This window comes from Hemiscyllium ocellatum, chromosome 3 (assembly GCF_020745735.1).
Source record: "Hemiscyllium ocellatum isolate sHemOce1 chromosome 3, sHemOce1.pat.X.cur, whole genome shotgun sequence".
Lineage (NCBI taxonomy): Eukaryota > Metazoa > Chordata > Chondrichthyes > Orectolobiformes > Hemiscylliidae > Hemiscyllium > Hemiscyllium ocellatum.
In genome coordinates, this window is record NC_083403.1 from 100,898,260 (window position 1) to 100,918,947 (window position 20,688).

At 42.4% G+C, this 20,688-nt stretch overlaps 1 protein-coding gene across 12 annotated transcripts in view; it reads left to right on the forward strand.

The window, feature by feature from the left end:
• Positions 1-20,688, forward strand: part of dst (dystonin) — a 624,072-nt gene that overhangs the window by 374,272 nt on the left and 229,112 nt on the right. For all 12 annotated transcript variants that reach the window (XM_060852081.1, XM_060852129.1, XM_060852093.1 and 9 more), the window contains 2 exons: positions 3,322-3,597; positions 4,276-4,821. In XM_060852081.1, coding sequence (XP_060708064.1) covers positions 3,322-3,597; positions 4,276-4,821 — 822 coding nt within the window. The remainder of the gene's footprint in view (positions 1-3,321; positions 3,598-4,275; positions 4,822-20,688) is intronic.

Genomic DNA, 20,688 nt, shown 5'->3' on the forward strand with positions numbered 1-20,688 from the left:
ATATAGGGGTCAAGAGGGTAACTAGAGAAAAGGTTGACCCACTTGACGACAAAGGAGGAAAATTATGTGTGGAGTCAGAGAAAGTGGGTGAGATTCTTAACAAGTACTTTGCATTGGTATTCACTGAGGGGAGGGGCTTGATGAATGTTAAGGTGAGGAATAGATGTTTGATTATTCTAGGTCGTCAGCATAAGAAGGGAGGAAGTGTTGGATATTCTAAAAGGCATTAAGGTGGGCAAGTGCCCAAGTGCGGTTGGGATCTCTCCCAGGTTTCTGAAGGAAGCGAGAGAGGAAATAGCTGGGGTCTATCTTTGCAGCACCCTTGAAAATGGGTGAGATCGCGGAGGAGTGGAGAATTACTGTCCCCTTGTTTAAAAAGGGTAGTAAGGATAATCCAGGAAATTATAGACTGGTGAGCCTAATGTCAGTGGGAGGGAAGCTGCTGGAGAAGATACTGAGGGATAGGATCTATTCCCATTTGGAAGAAAATGTGCTATCAGTGATAGGCAACATGGTTTTGTGTATGTTTTACAAACTTAGTAGAATTCTTTTGAGGAAGTGACAAAGTTGATTGATGAGGGAAGGGCTGTAGATGTCATATACATAGACTTCAGTAAAGCAATTGATAAGGTTCCCCATGGTAGGCTGATGGAGAAAGTGAAGTCACGTGCAGTCCAGGGTGTACTAGCTAGATGGATAGAGAACTGGCTGGGCAACGGGAAACAGAGAGTAGTAGTGGAAGGGAATATCTCAAAATGGAGATCTGTGACCAGTGGTGTTCCGCAGGGATCCGTGTTGGGACCACTGTTGTTTGTAATATACATAAATGATTTGGAGGAAGGTATAGTTGGTCTGATTAACAAGTTTGCAGATGACATTAAGATTGGTGGAGTAGCAGATAGTGAAGGGGACTATCAGAGAATACAGCAGAATACAGATTGGAGAGTTGCACAGAGAAATGGCAGGAGTTGTTCAATCTGGGCAAATGCGATGTGATGCATTTTGGAAGATCCAATTCAAGAGATAGTGGAAAAGCCCTGGGGAAAATTGGTGTACAGAGAGATCTGTTTTCAGATCCATTTTTCCCTGAAGGTGGCAACACAGGTCAATAAGCGGTCAATAAGGCATACGGCATGCTGTCCTTCATCAGATGGGGTATTGAGTACAGGAGTTGGCAGGTCATGTTACAGATATATAGGACTTTGGTTTGGCCACATTTGGAGTATTGCATACAGTTCTGGTTGCCACATTACCAGACAGATGTGGAAGCTTTTGAGAAGGTGCAGAGGAAGTTCACCAGGATATTGCTTGGTATGGAGGGTGCTAGCTGTGAAGAGAGGTTGAGTAGATTATGATTATTTTCATTAGAAAGACAGACGTTGAGGAGGGACAAAATCAGGAGAGGAATAGACAGGGTAGATAGCAAGATGCTTTTTCTCAGAATGGTGGACTCAATTGCTAGGGGTCACGAGTCCAAAGTGAGAGGGGAAAGGTTTAAGGGAGATATGTGTAGTAGGTTCTAAATGCAGAGGGTGGTGGGTGCCTGGAACATGTTGCTAGCAGAGGTCGTATAGGTGGGCATGATTGTGTCATTGAAGATGTATCTAGACAGATACATGAATGTCAGGGAGCAGAGGGATTCAGATCTTTGGAAAATATGCAACAGGTTTTGATAGAGGATCTGGATTGGTGCAGGCTTGAAGGGCTGAAGGGCCTGTTCCTGTGCTGTAATTTTCTTTGCTCTTTATTTGTTGTACACACACACATATACACACATAGTCTGTCTCTCTCACACACTAACACACACATGCTAACACAGACCCTCTCTCATACACGCACACTTGCATTCACACTCTCACTGCAATATACTCCCTAACATTCACACACTCTCACACACACTCACATGCACATTCTCACACACTTATGGTCTCACACATATATGCTCTCACAGATATACTCGCTCACACTCTCACATACTCCCTCTCAAACAGACTCTCTTTCTTTCTCTCCCCCTCACTCTCACAAGCATGCACACACACAAATCTATAGGGCGAATTTGCAGATTCGTATTTGCAAGTACATTTTGTTTTTTTTCAGAAAGCACCTGATCTAGACAGTCAGTCAATGTGGTATTTTATAAATTGCTACATTGGAAATAAAACCAGCCTGACTCCAGGTTAAGACACAGACAGACTCTAAGCATGATCTCGCACCTAAAATGCGTGGTCTGACCTGAGGTGTCACCCTTATTCTGTTAAAACCTGAAGTTATCTTAGGGCAGGGTCTTAAAAGAAAGTCTGGGATTTACATATTAATCAATTGAAACCTGCGCCTCCATTATTACTAAAGACTTAATAGCCATCCAGCTTTGTTAAATACATTCACATAAGTTGTATGACTCTTTGATCTTTACTTATAAATTCTATGTCCGATGTATTCTCTCTCACTAGTTGCCTGAGGAAAGCTTGCAGTTTCAAATAAACTTGTTGGACTATAACTTAGTGTTCTGTGATCTTTTGCACGCTAGTCCAACTCTGGCACCTCCACATCATGGTTTTCAAAAAAGAACAAGCCATGGCATCACAAATCAAAGGACTTTATTTGTCATTTAAGTTTCTGTGACTCTAAATGTATAGTTAACCATAGTGGCTCCTCCCCTTATAATTTTTCTTTGTAGTAGAAATATACTTGTTCTGAGTATTGTGACATTGCCGCATAACTATTTGCCATGACTTATTGATCCATCCCCTAGGCTGGTATCCCAGTTCACTTCAGCTAGCTCAGCTTTTATAGTTCTCTTTTCTCGATTTAAAATACTAGTTTTGGATCCATCCTTCTCTCTTTCACACTGAGTGTAAAATTGTGGTTGCTGCTACCAAACAGTGCCTTTACTCTGAGGTTATGAATTAATCCTTCTCATTACACAGTATCAGCTCAATGTAATCTCTGGTTATTCCAGAATGTGCTGCTCTAATGAGCTACCTTGAAAGCATTTTATTAACTCTTCATCGAAGCTATCACTGCCAATGTGAAATTTACATTGTAGTTTAAAATCCCTCATAATTTCTGCTGTCTTTTTATCACAAGCATTCAATATTTCCTTCTTGTAAATTTTCTTGTACATTATGTTTGGGGCTTGTAGACCACTCCAATTAGTGACTCCTTTCCCGTACTATTCTGATCTCCAAACAAACTGCTTCTACATTCTGATCTCCTGAACCAAAGCCACCACTAATTATTGAATGTAACTTAACATCTGATTTCTTATTTTAAACAGCATTTTGAAATGCTTAAAGATACTCATTGAAGTTTGGTTTACAGGCTGCAGTGGTTGAACAGTTAAAGGAGAATGAGAGTAAAATCCAAGGACTCTTGGGTTGGTTGACAAATATAGGACAGGAGCCAATGAGTGAACAGAAAATAAAAGAGACATTGCAACAGAATGGCAACACCATTTTTGTGGATGGACTGAAGAGTCTGGAGAATGAGGATACAGTGAATGGAAACCTACCTCAGGACTTGAGTGAGACCAAAGCAGACAAAGCAATGGAACCAACAACTGATGGGGATTTGAATCTTCAGTACCAAAGAGCCAAGGTATAACTGAAGTTCTTTCGATTATTTAAAGTTAATGTCATGCTTTGTGCAGCATTGATTCAAAATTTGATGTTCATATGAACATGGAAATTTGTTCATTTTGAAACCATTGCATGAAAGAGTTGGTTAACATAAAAGTCTTCTGTATCTACTCACAAGAGACTGGAAACAGCAGTGTCAGCCTTGGTTCAGTGAGTAGCACTCTTGACTTAGAATCAGAAGATTGGGGTGAGTTCGGATCCTGTGACAATGCTGCACAGTCAGAGATACTGTCTTTAAATTTACTTGTTAAGATTGAGTTTTCTAATTGCTATTGGTGGATGCAAAAGATCTTTTGGCTGACATTTTGAAAGCAAGCAGAGAAATTCTCTTTGGCATCTTGACTAATTTTTATACCACAATCAACATTACTGAATCACAGATGATCTCACTACTGTTTGTGGGAGCTTGCTTTGTGAAAGTTGGCTGCTGTGTTTCTGATGTGTGATATAGATTATACTTCAAAAAGTCCTTAACTGAGTTCAGAATTGTGGGGCATCTACAGGTTGTGAAAGGTGATTGATAGATAGATGCAAATCAATTGTTCTTTGGTCTTGCATTGAGTATTTAATTTGTTTTAGCATAAGAAAACATTTATTCACTTCGTGATTGTTCATGATATGGTTTTGCTTACAACAGCTTCATCACCAACAAGTTATGTCACAACAACAGTCCTACATAATATCGACACAGTCGGTGCAGGATTTCCTGAAGAAGCAAGGCTCCAGTATTTCTGCAGAGGAACGAGAGAAGTTGGAGAAGGACCTGAATGAGTTGAAGGTTCAGTACGAGACCACACTGGCCCAGTCAGAAACCAGACTGAAATTGATACAGACTGTACAGGATGAGCTGCAAAAGTTTTCCAGCGATTACAGCGAATTTGAAAACTGGCTGCACCAGTCTGAACAGCAGTTAGAGGATCTCCAAACTGGTGCCACTGAAGTCGACACTCTTGTTGGCAAGCTGCAAAGACAGAAAAGCTTTTCTGATGACGTCATCTCGCACAAAGGCGACTTACGGTATATCACCATCTCAGGGCAAAGAGTTCTTGATGCTGCTAAAACTTGTGGCAAATTGGATCTCGGCAAAGAGATAAAGCCATGTATTGACACATCTGCAACTTGTGATTTGGTGCAGAAGCAACTTGATGTGGCCAGTGACTCCTATAAATCGCTGCATTCAAAGGTAAGGTTTCCATTCAACCTTTTCCTGGGGCATGGTCCTTTTAAAGTCTTTGCAATTATTTTTACCTTGTGAATGTGTACATGGCACAGCAAACCTTCATTCACTGAATATATCAGTTGAACCAAGCAGGGAGAAGCCATCAGGTTTTTTTTAAATAGTTCCATAGGATGAGGACTTTGATGAGGAAGCCATACCCAAATACTGTTGAACTGAATGGCTTGCCAGACCATTTCAGAGGGCAGTTATTAGCCAGCAACATTGCTGTGGTTCCTTTCCCTCGACTAGATAAAGAGATCTAAGGGGCAATGTTTTCATGCAGAGAGTGGTACATGTATGGAATGAACTGTCAGAGGAAGTGGTGGAGGCTGGTACAATTGCAACATTTAAAAGGCATTTGAATGGGAATATGAATAGGAAGGGTTTGGAGGCACAGGTACTGGCAGGTGGGACTAGATTGGGTTGGGATATCTGGTCAGCATGGATGGGTTGGACTGAAGGGTCTGTTTCCATACTGCACATCTCTATGACTACTGATTTCCCTTTATCAATTCTACTTGTTATCGCCTCAAAAAAACAGTAATTCATTTATCAGAAATCATTTCTCCTGCATTTTTTGATGTCTTTCTTTTTCAAATAAAGGTGTCAGAATCTAAGGAATGCTGGTAAGTTAATAACAGTACATCTACTATCTCTGGAGCTAATTCCTCTATAATTCTAGGATGTAATGCAACAGATCCAAGGAACTCATTGGCCTTTAGTGTCACTATTAGCTGGGCATACGTCACTCTGGTTTTTATACAGCACTAGCTTTGCTTTCATTGGTGAGGGAGAATCACATTGCGTGGTGCCTTTAGCTCACAGTTTATCTCATTCCCAAGAGTAACATCATATCGTAGTGTATACACCTCAGGCTTCTGTCCTCTAGATTTGTATAAATGTAGATGTAGCAATCAAAGATTTATTTGTGAAGCTAATGATTCAGTACTTAAAGACTGAAAGTTAAGTTTGTTTTTGGCACACAGACATTGTGCCATACTCATGCAAAAGACATTCTGTGCACTGCAATGAATATTGGAAGGTAAATGTCTAGTTGCCTAGTCAGACTGGGATAATATTCATACTGTTTAACTGAATGCCGATCTCTTATTTCTAGACTGTAACCAATTTACTTAATCTTAGTTAACCATCTCATGTTGAAGGAAGTACTTAGCATGAAGCAAAACATGTACTCCGTATTTCCTTTGAAAAGGTTTTCAGTTACAGGATAGAAATCTGATTTCCTAGATGGTTTAACAAGACAGTAAAGGCTAAAATGGTGATGATTAATGATTACCTACTTTTAATTTGGTCTTGGCTCACTGAGTCAGAAAGTAACAGGTTCAAGCATTCTGAAGAAGGGTCACTGGACTCCACTTTCTCTCCACAGTTGCTGCCAGTCCTGTTGAGTTTCTCCAGCAGTTTCTGTTTTTGTTTGTGGTAGTTTCAAGTTCCACTTCAGGGAGCATCTAACACAACATAGTTTTGGGCTTGTGGGCTTTCTTCAGTTGACTATGAAGCTGAAAAGGCTCATCTGCCAAGCTGCTATTCAGTACATTTAAGTGGGAGTTTGCTGCATTGAGTGCAGTGTTTCACCAACATGTCATGAGGCTGTTCAAGAGATTAAATAAACATACACTTCCTTTCCTTTCACATCCTCAAGCTGCAGCAGTTTCGAACAATATCTGAGCCCACTAGATGGCATTGCCTGATGCGATAACCCAGCTTTCACCTCAATGACTGCTTGTGGGTTTTACATCAACAATTAAAAACTAATATGTTTGCAAAAATATTCATCTGTAGAGAGGTGACCACAGTCAAGGCATTAATAAGTGGAAGAAACACATAGAATTGATATTTACATAGATGATTTGGAATTGGACACCACAAGTAGTGTGTTAAAATTTACTGGCAACACTAAGTAGACTGGCAACACTAAGTAGAGCAAAGTGTGCAGAGTACTGTGAAACTTCGCAAAGGGACATAGATAGTTGAAGTGACTTGGCAAAGGTCTGGCAGATGAAGTACGATGTTAATAAATATGAACTCATCTATTTCAGTAGGAATAAGAATAAAAAGGACTATTACTTGAATGGTTAAAAAAAGGTTGCAGCATGCTGCTGTGCAGAGGGACATGAGGGTCCTTGTGCATGAATCACAGAAGGTTGGTTTGCAGATGTAACAAGTAATTAATGTGGCAAATGGAATTTTGTCCTTCATTGTGAAAGGGATTGAGTTTAAAAACAGAGAAGTTATATTGCATCCGTATAGGTGCTGCTGAGGTCAAACCTGGAGTACTGCATGCAGTTTTTGGTCTTCTACCTTGAGAAAGGCTGTACTCGCACTAGCCAGGGTGCAGAGGAGATTCAATAAATTGATTCTGGAGTTGAGGGAGTTGGTTTATGAGGAGAGACGAGTAGACTGGGATTATATTCATTGGAATTTAAAAGAATGAGGGAGGATCTTGTTGAAACATAAAGTTATGAAAGGAATAGATAAGATAAAAGTAGAAAGGATGTTTCCACTAGCAGTTGAAATTTGGACAAGAGGGTACAGCCTCAAAATTAGGGGGAGCAGATTAAGGACTGAATTGAGAAGGAACTTGTTCGCACAAAAGGGGTTGTAAATCTGTGGAATTCCCTGCCCAGTGAAATGGTTCAGTCTCCCTCAGTTAATGTTTTTTAAGGAAAGATAGATCGTTTTTTTGAACAGTAAAGGAATTAAGGGATATGATGAGAGGGCGGTTAGGTGGAGCTGAGCCCACGAAAAGATCAGTCATGATCTTATTGATTGGGGGAACAGGCTCAAAGAGCCATACGGCCTACTCCTGCTCCTAGTTCTTATGAATCTCTGTTTGTGGTTTAATTGATTCAATGTCCCACGCAGGATAATTCTCAGTCAAAAAGACTCAGATGTTTGTGTGATAGACAACTGTCCTTGGTGGTGAATTTGCTAATATAGGTTTGCAAGTGAACTTGACATCTCATGAGACAAATCAATCTAAAGCTTCTGCCTGTGATTGCTCAGTGGGTCCTGTTGGAAAATTGCTATGTGTCAGACTCTCAGTGCATACAGAATCAGGATTAGGCATGTGGGCCCTGGCATTACTGGGAAAGAAGCAAAAAAGCATGTGGCTTTTTCTGGGGAAAAACAAAAAAAATGTCTCTAATGTAAATTGAGCAACAAAACAACTGCAATTATTTATGCTAATATAGTGTTTGTAATGTAAGAAAACATACCCCAGTGGTCCCAAAACGAAAGGTAAAGCAGATACAGATCCAAATTCAGGGCTGTTAGGAGAGCTGGCCAAAAGTTTGGCCAGTAAGTTCTGTTTTAAGAAGGGTTTCAAGAAGAGGAAAAGACAAGCGCTGAGTTGTTTCAGAACCTGGGAATGCCAGACCATTGTACCAAGGTTGACAATAATTCGGTGAAGTTCATAAATAAGGGCAGGATTCTGCCACACAGCCCCTCAAGCCTAATCTGCCATTCTACAGGATCATGGTTGGTCTGACCCTGGCCTCAACTGTTCTTAACACCACCTCAGCTCATGAGCAACTCCCCGATATTTCAAAATTTTTTTTTAAATACTTGAGTAATCTAACCTCCGCAACTCTCTGGATTCACTACCCTCTGGGCAAAGAACTTCCATTTTATGATGGTACCCTTATTCTGTAACTGTCTCCTAATTCAAGATTTCTCCATGAGTGGAAACATCTTATCAATATCTATCTTGTTAAGCCCGTCTCAGATTCTTGTAGTTCAAATAATATTTCCCTTCCTCCTTCTAAACTCATGAATGAGGGCTGAACCTATTCAGCTGTTCTTGATAAATCAATGCATTCATCCCAGGAATCAGCCTAGTGAAACTTTTTTCAACTGTATCCAATGTCAATGCATCCTTTCTTAAATACGGGAATCAAAACTGTATAGAGTACTCGAGGTGCAGCCTCACTAATGCCCTCATAGTTGGAACAGGATTTTGTTATTTTAAATTGAAATCCCAAGGCAATAAAATTTTGTTGCTGCACCTGAATATTAACTTTCTGTACTTGATGCACACGGAAAGCCAGATTATTCTGTGCTGTACACTTTTGCAATCTGTCTTCATTTAAATAACGTCTGCTTTTTGATTCTGTCTACCAAAATGCATGACCTCAAACATTCCAATATTAAACTTGATCTTGTAAGTCTTTTGCCCATTAACTAAACATTTCTATATCGCATTCTGGATTCTTTCTCACAATAAGCCCTTCTATCTAAGTTTGTACCATCAGCAAATTTGGATACTTTACATTCTGCCCATTCTAACTCATGAATATTGGTAGTTAAATAATTGACGCCCTAGAAGGTATTCTTGTGGCAGTCCACTCATCAAATCCAGCCTGAAAAAGATCCATTAATCCCAGTTCTCTGTCTATTGTGAAAGGAGTTGGAGGTTGCAAAAGAGATGAACATCCAGAATTTGAGGAGTGGACAATGAGGAGGTACTGGTCAATGAGGTTACAGAAATGGTAAAATGTGTGGCCAAGAAAGAGTTTGAACATAAAGTCTGAAGACATAATTTAAAGAAGTTGCATTATGTGAAAGCAGAGCAGCGAGTACGGTTTCTTCATATTCATTTGCATTGTAGGTGCTGCAGGCATGACCAATACATGTAGCACATCCCTAATTGCCCTGAACTTTGAACTGCATAAGTACATGGATGGGGAAGGAAGTGCAGGAACTATGGGACTTTTGATTCCACAGTAATGAAAGAACAGCAAAATACTTTCAAAGCAGGATTGAGTGTTGTTTGGTGGATCACAGGAGATAGAATTCCCTTGCAGGACATGGGATTTGTTTGCATCTGTTACTCTTGGCTTTGCTGATGATGGACATTGTATGTTTTGAACGTGCTATTGAGGCAACATGGGGAGTAGCAGCAGAACATTTTGCATATGCTGCACATTGGTTGGTGATGAAGCAAGTGAACATTTAAGTTAGTGGATTAAGTGCAGTCAAATGGGTTGCTTGGCCCAGGGTGCTTTCTTGAGTGTTGTTGGAGGTGCATCTCACCAGGTGAGTGGAGATTATTCCCTTGTACTCCTGACTTGTGTCTCATAGATAGTGGACAGACTTTGAAGAGTCAGGAGGCAAATGACTCACCACAGAATTTCCGGCCTTACACCTGTTTTTGTGGCTGGAGTATTCATTTGTTTGATCTTGTCACATTTCTTATCAATGGAGTCTCCCACTCTCTTAAAGATGAAGACATCAGTGATAGGAATGTGATTAAACATGAAGGACAGGTGGCTTAGCATCTCTTCTTTGAAATGATGATTTCCAGGCACCAGTCTGGTGAGGATGGTTTCTTAATACTAATCAGCTCAGACCTGGCCATTGTCCAGATTTTGTTCCATGAGTTGCTTCAGCATTTGAGAAGTAACATATGGAACTAAACATTGGCAGTTATCGGTCAATATCCCCACTTTTGAACTTGTGATGGAGAGAACATCATTGATAAAGTAGCTGAGGATGGTTGGGCCTAATAATTGTACTGAAAAAGTCCTGCCATCATGCTCTGTGCCTGAGGTGATTGACCTACTGCAAACACAACCAATCTTCCTTTGTGCAAAGTATGACTGCAACCATGGAGAGTTTTCCCTCTGATTCTGTCTGATTGTTGGGGTAATTGGCACATTTGGTCAAGTGCATCCTTGATGGTAACATGGTCCATTCGCCTTTGGAGTTCATCTCCTTTTCCATTTTTGGGCCAGGACAGTGACTCTGGTAGAACCCACACTGAGAATCAGTGAGCAGGTTATTGCTGAGAAAGTGCCACTTGATGGCACTGTTGATGACTACTTCTAGCACTCTACTAATAGAGATTGAGAGTAAACTGATAAGGCAGTGATTGGCCAGGTCAAATTTTACCTGCCTTTTGAGTACGGGATATATCTAGGCAATTTTTCTCATCGTTTGCTGGGTGCCACTGTTGTAGCTTACTGGAATAGCTTGACTAAGGGAGCAACTAGTTCTGAAGGTTATGAATGAGCACTATTGTCAGAATATTGTCAGTGCTTGATGGTAATGGTAGAGTGGGGGATACATCAGGTTATGATATAGATTGAGGTTGAATACAGTGCTGCTGTTGTTGACCCACAGCACCTCAAGCACACCTTGATTCAAGTTGCTACCCCTTCTCTCAATCTGTTGAATATAAGACAGTAGTGGTGCTGCACAATTTGATCCCCAAAGTAAAAATGGAACTTTGCATCTACAAGGACTGTGTGGTTGTAGCAATCAGTACTATCATCTTCAGTGCATCTGTGACAAACAGATTAGTGAGAATAAGGTGGAGTCATTCTTCTTTTCTCTCATGTAATCATTCTTCTATTATCACATATTTGTGGATGGGAATATTTGTGGAGCCTTCTCTTCCTGTTAGTTGTTTGAATGATCCCATGGCTGAATGGGTAGGACTGTGGGCCTTGGATCCGAAATATGAGTTGTGGGGTGGCTGAGTTTTGTGAATAATGTGCTTGACAGGAAAGGTGTGCTTATCTGTTATGCTGATAAATTAGCTCATGTAGAATGGAACCAATCGGATAAGCTTTTGGTCTGAATGCTGGAAGAACTATCCTAAAATGAAATCAAGAAAGAGATCTTGAACACAGACAGTAGAAACGTTTTACAGAGTGAATTCTGAAGTCAGAGTTCAACTTGAGGAGTGGCTGAAGCTCAAACCACGTCAATATTGGAGGATGGGTTGAATCATTGAATCAAGGCAAAGTGGTTGAAGGGGTATAGGAACAGAGTGGTAAACCTTGATAAGAGCTATTTTCTTGTGTATGATTAGTTGAACTGAAGGGCTTGTTTCGGTGCTGTAGTTTGCATGTGCTTCCAGAGAAGAATGCTGTACAGATGTTTGCTGAGATTAATTTCTGTTCCCTTCCTTCCTATTGCCTCTGAAGTTAAATTCTGTATTTTTAAACTTTACACTCAATCCAAATGAACTACCAGCAACTATTCTCTGACCGAATTGTTTTCCTCCATTATTTAAAATGTGTTTTACTGTCTTTTTCAGTGTTGTGTCATTTTATATTGGTGTCTTTGAAATTTCGCATATTGTTCCTCTCAGGCACTTACCAATGAATTTTAAGTTTGTTGGAGAATGCTGGAAAGCAATAATGAATTACTTAGCTTTTGACATCCGCCTCAAATCAGAACAGCTTGAAAAATGGTTTCATTGTTCAATGTTTAATTTATAGCTGCAATGCTGGCAAGCAGACATGGGAAACTACGGCCCATAATACTATTGGACTATATTTTCTCATCAAAGTTTTCAAATAGCAGAGTACATAAATTTTGTTAAAGTATAATAAGGAATTCACTATGCAAAATACAGAGTCAACATTCAGGTATAGCGAGAAGTTAGGAAAGAAATTGGTATGATGGCCATTTTTGCAAAGAGATTAAATGCCATGAGTGACAAAGTATTTTTGCAATTCTAAAAGGCTTTGCTGAGACCATGACTGGCCTGCACATCTACAAAAAACATATTTTTCTTGGGGATGTTCATGAAACTGAGTTCTGAGTTGAGAGGATTGCCTCTCAAGTATAAGTGAGACATTGAGCAGAATGGATCTGCATCCCCTGGCTTTCAGCAAAAATTCAGGTCCTACAATTAGAGTCATAGAGATGTACAGCATGGAAACAGATCCTTCAGGCCAACCCATCCATGCCGACCAGATATCCCAACCCAATCTAATCCTACCTGCCAGCACCCGGCCCATATCCCTCCAAACCCCTCCTGCTCATATACCCATCCAAATGCATTTTAAATGTTGCAATTGTACCAGCCTCCACAACTTCCTCTGGCAGCTCATTCCATATATGTACCACCCTCTGCGTGAAAAAGTTGCTCCATTGGTCTCTTTTATATCTTTCCCCTCTCACCCTAAACCCTGTGCCCTCTAGTTCTGGACTCCCTGACCCTAGGGAAAAGATTTTGTCTATTTATCCTATCCACGCCCCTCCTGATTTTGTAAACTTCTGTAAGGTCACCCATCAGCCTCCGACGCTCCAGGGAGAACAGCCCCAGCCTGTTCAGCCTCTCCCTATATTTCAAATCCTCCAAACCTGGCAACATCCTTGTAAATCTTTTCTGAACCCTTTCAAGTTTCACAATATCTTTCCGAAAGGAAGGCGACCAGAATTGCATGCGATATTCCTACTGTGGCCTAACCAATGTCCTGTACAGCCACAACATGACCTCCCAACTCCTGTACTCAGTACTCTGACCAATAAAGTAAAGTATACCAAATGCTTTCTTCACTATCCTATCTAGCTGCAACTCCACTTTCAAGGAGCTATGCACCTGCACTCAAAGGTCTCTGTTCAGCAACATTCCCTAGGATCTTACCATTAAGTGCATAAGTCCTGCTTAGATTTGCTTTCCCAAAATGCAGCACCTCGCATTTATCTGAATTAAACTCCATCTGCCACTTCTCAGCCCATTGGCCCATCTGGTCCAGATCCTGTTGTAATCTGAGGTAACCTTCTTCACTGTCCACTGAACTCCAATTTTGTGTCATCTGCAAACTTACTGACTGTACCTGTTATGCTCACATCCAAATCATTTATATAAATGATTAAAAGTAGTGGACCCAGCACCGATCCTTGTGGCACTCCACTGGTCACAGGCCTCCAGTCTGAAAAACAACTCTCTGTCTTCTACCTTTGAGCCAGTTCTGTATCCAAATGGCTAGTTCTCATTGTATTCTGTGAAGTCTAAACTTGCTAACCAGTCTCCAATGGGAAACCTTGTCAAACGCCTTACTGAAGTCCATATAGATCATATCTACTGCTCTGTCCTCATCAATATTCTTTGTTACTTCTTCAAAAAACTCAATCAAGTTTGTGAGACATGATTTCCCATGCACAAAGCCATGTTGACTATCCCTAATCAGTCCTTGCCTTTCCAAACACATGTACATCCCTCGGAATTCCCTCCAGCAACTGCCCACCACTGACGTCAGGCTCATGGGTCTGTGGTTCCCTGGCTTGTCCTTACCACCTTTTGTAAACAGTGGCACCACGTTTGCCAGCCTCCAGTCTTTTGCCACCTCACCTGTGACTATCGATGATACAAATATCTCAGCAAGAGGCCCAGCAATCACTTCCCTACCTTCCCACAGAGTTCTAGGGTACACCTGATCAGGTCCTGTGGATTTATCCACTTTTTTGCATTTCAAGACATTCAGCATTTCCTCCTCTGTAATATGGACATTTTTCAAGATGTCACCATCTATTCCCCTACACTCTATATCCTCCATGTCCTTTTCCACAGTAAATACTAGTGCAAAATATTTGTGTAGTATCTCCCCCATTTTCTGCGGCTCCACACAAATGCCTTTTTGCTGATTTTTGAGGGGCCCTATTCTCTCCTAGTTACTCTTTTGACCTTAATGTATTTGTAAAAACCCTTTGGATTCTCCTTAACTCTATTTGCCAAAGCTATCTCATGTCCCCTTTTTGCCCTCCTGATTTCCCTCTTAAGTATACTCCTACAGCCTTTATATTCTAATGTTTCACTCAATTTATCCTGTCTATAATATGCTTCCTTCTTTTCCATTACCAAACCCTCAATTCCTTTAGTCATCCAGCCTTTTCTTTCACCCTAACAGGAATATACTTTCTCTGGACTCTCATTATTTCATTTCTGAAGGCTTCCCATTTTCCAGCTATCCCTTTACCTGCAAACATTTCCTCCCCAATCAGCTTTTGAAAGTTCTTGCCTAATACCGTCAAAATTAAAGTTTGTGAGAAGATTTGTAGCTCGGGTGCTCATTGCTATGGTTTTGTTTGCCGAGCTGAGAATTTGTGTTGCAGACGTTTAATCCTCTGTCTAGGTGACATCCTCAGTGCTTGGGAGCCTCCTGTGAATCGCATCTGTGATGTTTCCTCCGGCATTTATAGTGGTTTAAATCTGCCGCTTCCAGTTGTCAGTTCCAGCTGTCCGTTGCAGTGGTCGGTATATTGGGTCCAGGTCGATGTGCTTATTGATTGAATCTGTGGTTGAGTGCCATGCCTCTAGGAATTCCCTGGGTAAAAAATGAGGTCTGCAGATGCTGGAGATCACAGCTGAAAATGTGTTGCTGGTTAAAGCACAGCAGGTTAGGCAGCATCCAAGGAATAGGAATTTCGACGTTTCGGGCATAAGCCCTTCATCAGGAATGAGGAGAGTGTGCCAAGCAGGCTAAGATAAAAGGTAGGGAGGAGGGACTTGGGGGAGGGGCGATGGAGATGTGATAGGTGGAAGGAGGTCAAGGTGAGAGTGATAGGCCGGAGTGGGGTGGGGGCGGAGAGGTCAGGAAGAAGATTGCAGGTTAGGAGGGCGGTGCTGAGTTGAGGGAACCGACTGAGACAAGGTGGGGGGAGGAGAAATGAGGAAACTGGAGAAATCTGAGTTCATTCCTTGTGGTTGGAGGGTTCCCAGGCGGAAGATGAGGCGCACCTCCTCCAGCCGTCGTGTTGTTATGTTCTGCTGGTGGAGGAGTCCAAGGACCTGCATGTCCTCGGTGGAGTGGGAGGGAGAGTTAAAGTGTTGAGCCACGGGGTGGTTGGGTTGGTTGGTCCGGGCGTCCCAGAGGTGTTCTCTGAAGCGTTCCGCAAGTAAGCGGCCCGTCTCCCCAATATAGAGGAGGCCACATCGGGTGCAGCGGACGCAATAGATGATGTGTGTGGAGGTACAGGTGAACTTGTGGCGGATATGGAAGGATCCCTTGGGGCCTTGGAGGGAAGTGAGGGAGGAGGTGTGGGCGCAAGTTTTACATTTCCTGCGGTTGCAGGGGAAGGTGCCGGGAGTGGAGGTTGGGTTGGTGGGGGGTGTGGACCTGACGAGGGAGTCACGAATTCCCTGGCTGTTCTCTGTTTGGCTTGTCCGATAATAGTAGTGTTGTCCCAGTCGAATTCATGTTGCTTGTCATCTGCATGTGTGACAACGGAACGAGTACCTGCTGCAACCCAAAGGACTAGCCACACTACCATACATCAAGAGCATTTCCGAACTGACAGCCAGACTATTGTGACCACTAGGACTCATAACAGCACACAAACCAACAGCCACTCTCAGACAACAACTCACTAGAACGATGGGCCCGATACCCAGCATGAGCAAAACCAATGTAGTGTACAAATCCCATGCAAGGACTACACAAAACACTACATAGGACAAACAGGAAGACAGCTAACAATCCGCATCCATGAACACCAACTAGCCACGAAACGACACGACCAGCTATCCTTAGTAGCCACACACGCAGATAAGAAGCAACACGAATTCGACTGGGGCAACACTACTATTATAACACAAGCCAAACAGAGAACAGCCAGGGAATTCCTAGAGGCATGGCACTCATCCACAGATTCAATCAATAAGCACATCGACCTGGACCCAATACACCGACCACTGCAACGGACAGCTGGAACTGACAATCGGAAGCGGCAGATTCAAACATCTACAAATGCTGGAGGAAAGATCACAGAAGCGCTTCACAGGAGGCTCCAAAGCACTGAGGATGTCACCTAGACAGGGGACAAAATGTCTGCAACACACATTCCCAGTTCGGCGAACAGAACCACAACACCATCTAAATTAGCCTTTCTCCAATTTAGAACTTCAACTTTTAGTTATGGTCTATCCTTTTCCATCACTATTTTAAAACTAATAGAGTTATGGTCGCTGGCCCAAAATGCTCCCCAACTGATACCTCAGTCACCTGCCCTACCTTATTTCCCAAGAGTAGGTCAAGTTTTGCACCTTCTCTAGTAGGTACACCCCCACACTGACTCCGAAAATTTTCTTCTACACATTTAACAAATTCCTCTCCATGTAAACCCTTAACACTATGGCAGTCCCAGTTTATGTTTGGAAAATTAAAATCCCCTACTGTAACCACCCTATTATTTTTCCAGATAACTGAGATCTCCTTACAAGTTTGTTTCTCAATTTCCCTCCGACTATTAGAGGGTCTATAATACAATCCCAATAATGTGATCATCCCTTTCTTATTTCTCAGTTCCACCCAAATAACTTCCCTGGATGTATTTCCAGGAATATCCTCCCTCAGCACAGCTGTAATGCTATCCCTTATTAAAAATGCCACTCCCCCTCCTCTCTTGCCTCGCTTTCTGTGCTTCCTGTCGCATTTGTATCCTCAAACTTTAAGCTGCCAGTCCTTCCCATCCCTGAGCCATGTTTCTGTAATTGCTATGATATCCCAGTCCCATGTTCCTAACCATGCCCTGAGTTCATCTGCCTTCCCTGTAAGGCCCCTTGCATTGAAATAAATGCAGTTTAATTTATTAGTCCTATCTTGTTCTCTGCTTTGTGCCTGCCTGCCGTGAGTGTTTAATTCGCTTCTGTTCTCAACTGTACCAGTCTCAGATTGATCTCTTTCCTCACTATCTCCCTGGGTCCACCCCCCAAACTTACTAATTTAAATCCTCCCAACAATTCTAGCAAATCTCCCTGCCAGTATAGTAGTCTCCTTCCAATTTAGGTGCAAACCATCCTTCTTGTACAGGTCATTTCTTGCTCAAAAGAGATTCCATTGATCCAAAAACGTGAATCCTTCTCCCATACACCAGCTCCTCAACCATGCATTAATTTGCTGTATCCTCCTATTCCTGCCCTCACTAGCTTGTAGCACAGGGAGTTATCCAGATATTACTATTCTCGAAGACCTCCTATTTAAATTCCTGCCTAGCTCTCTCTAGTCTCCCTTCAGAATCTCAACACTTTCCCTTCCTATGTCGTTGGTTCTAATGTGGACAATGACCTCCTGCTGGCCCCTCTCCCCCTTGAGAACATTCTGCAAACTCTCTGAAATATCCTTGATCCTGGCACCAGGGAAGCAACACACCATCCTGATTTTTCACTGCTGGCCACAGAACTTTCTGTCTGTGCCTCGGACTAGAGTGTCCCCTAACTCAATCGATTTCTTGGAACCCAACGTACTCCTCATTGCATTAGAGCCAGTCTCAATACCAGAAACTTGGCTGTTCGTGCTACGTTTTCCTGAAAGTCCATCACCACGTACATTTTCCAAAACAGCATACTTGTTTGAAACAGGGATAGCCACAGGAGACTGCTATACTAACAGCCCAGGACTTTTACCTTTCCTGGAGTTAATCCATCTATGTTACTGTATCTGTGATTTCCCCCCTTCCTATAACTGCCATCCATCACGTCCCCTTACTGTTGTAAATTCCTCATTGCCACTACCTGTCTGTCCAACCGATCCATTTGATTTGATAGGATTCGCTACCACCGGCATTTATTGCAGATATAATCCTCAGTAACCTCTAAGCTCTCCCTAAACTCCCACATCTGACAAGAAGAGCATATCACTGTACTAAAGGCCATTTTTGCTCCTTCACAATCTACAGAACCAGAAAATAGCACCATCTTATTTCTCTACAAAACACTGCTCCAGGTTAAATTAATACTTATGGCTTATATTTTAAGTTTAATCAAGAGACGTACCTCAATAAAACATATAACCAAGAATGAACCCATTCTGCTCAATACTGCAGACTTACTGTAAGGCCACGCTTAAATTTTAACTTCAGCTTCTGTGCTGTGACTTCTCCCAAATAGACTTCTCCAAGATTAGTTGTGAATTTCACTGTTTGTTAATTTTCCCAGACACACTCCAATGTCCAGCAATAGATGAATTCAAAATTCTGACAGATGTTGACAAGTTGTTTCCTGGATTAGAATATCCATAACTAGAAACCTCAGTCTAGTATAAGGACTGCAATGAAGAGAAACCTCTTCACGTCAAAGCTATAAATCTTAGACCATAAGACTATAAGACATAGGAGTGGAAGTAAGGCCATTCGGCCCATCGAGTCCACTCTGCCATTCAATCATGGCTGATGGGCATTTCAACTCCACTTACCAGCGTTCTCCCCGTAGCCCTTAATTTCTCGAGACAACAAAAATCTATCAATTTCTGCCTTGAAGACATTTAGCGTCCCGGCCTCCACTGCACTCCGTGGCAATGAATTCCACAGGCCCACCACCGTCTGGCTGAAGAAATGTCTCCGCATTTCTGTTCTGAATGGACCCCCTCTAATTCTAAGGCTGTGTCCACGGGTCCTGGTCTCCTCGCCTAATGGAAACAATTTCCTAGCCTCCACCCTTTCCAAGCCATGTCTTATCTTGTACGTCTCTATTAAGTCTCCCCTTAATCTTCTAAACTCCAATGAATACAATCCCAGGATCCTCAGCCGTTCCTCACATGTTAGACCTACCATTCCAGGGATCATCCGTGTGAATCTCCGCTGGACATGTTCCAGTGCCAGTATGTCCTTCCTGAGGTGTGGGGACCAAAACTGGACACAGTACTCCAAATGGGGCCTTACCAGAGCTTTATAAAGTCTCAGTAGCACATCTCTGCTTTTATTAGATTAGACTTACAGTGTGGAAACAGGCCCTTCGGCCCAACAAGTCCACACCGACCCGCCGAAGCGCAACCCACCCATACCCCTTACCTAACACTACGGGGAATTTAGCATGGCCAATTCACCTGACCCGCACATCTTTGGACTGTGGGAGGAAACCGGAGCACCCGGAGGAAACCCACGCAGACACGGGGAGAATGTGCAAACTCCACACAGTCAGTCGCCTGAGGCGGGAATTGAACCCAGGTCCCTGGCGCTGTGAGGCAGCAGTGCTAACCACTGTGCCACCGTGCTGCCCTTAATATATTTTATATTCCAACCCTCTTGAGATAAGTGACAACATTGCATTCGCTTTCTTAATCACAGACTCAACCTGCATGTTTACCTTTAGAGAATCCTCGACTAGCACTCCCAGATCCCTTTGTACTTTGGCTTTACTAATTTTCTCACCATTTAGAAAGTAGTCTATGCTTTTATTCTTTTTGCCAAAGTGCAAGACCTCGCATTTGCTCACTTGAATTCCATTAGCCATTTCCTGGACCACTCTCCCAAACTGTCTGGATCCTTCTGTAGCCTCCCCACTTCCTCAGTACTACCTGCCTGTCCACCTAACTTCGTATCATCTGCAAACTTCGTTAGAATGCCTCCAGTCCCTTCATCCAAATCATTAATATATAATGCGAACAGCTGTGGCCCCAACACTGAACCCTGTGGGACACCGCTCGTCACTGGCTGCCATTCCAAAAAAGAACCTTTTATCCCAACTCTCTGCCTTCTGTCAAACAGCCAATCCTCAATCCATCCCAGCAGCTCACCTCAAAAACCATGGGCCCTCACCTTGCTCAGCAGCCTCCCGTGTGGCACCTTATCAAAGGCCTTTTGAAAGTCTAGATAGACCACATCCACTGGGTTTCCCTGGTCTAACCTACTTGTCACCTCTTCAAAGAATGCCAACAGGTTTGTCAGGCATGACCTCCCCTTACTAAATCCATGTTGACTTGTTCTAATCAGACTCTGCTCTTCTAAGAATTTAGAAACCTCATCCTTGATGATGGATTCTAGAATTTTACCAACAACCGAGGTTAGGCTAATTGGCCTATAATTTTCCATCTTATGTCTTGATCCTTTCTTGAACCAGGGGGTTACATCAGCCATCTTCCAATCATCCGGGACCTTTCCTGACTCCAGTGAGTCTTGAAAGATCTCAACCAATGCCTCTGCTATTTCCTCAGTCCCCTCTCTCAGAACTCTAGGGTGCATCCCATCGGGGCCAGGAGATTTATCAATTTTAAGACTTTATCTTCTGGACTTTATCCTCGGGATCTATCGATGCTCAGTCATTGAGTACAGTCAAGACTGAGGTAGACCAAAGAGCTG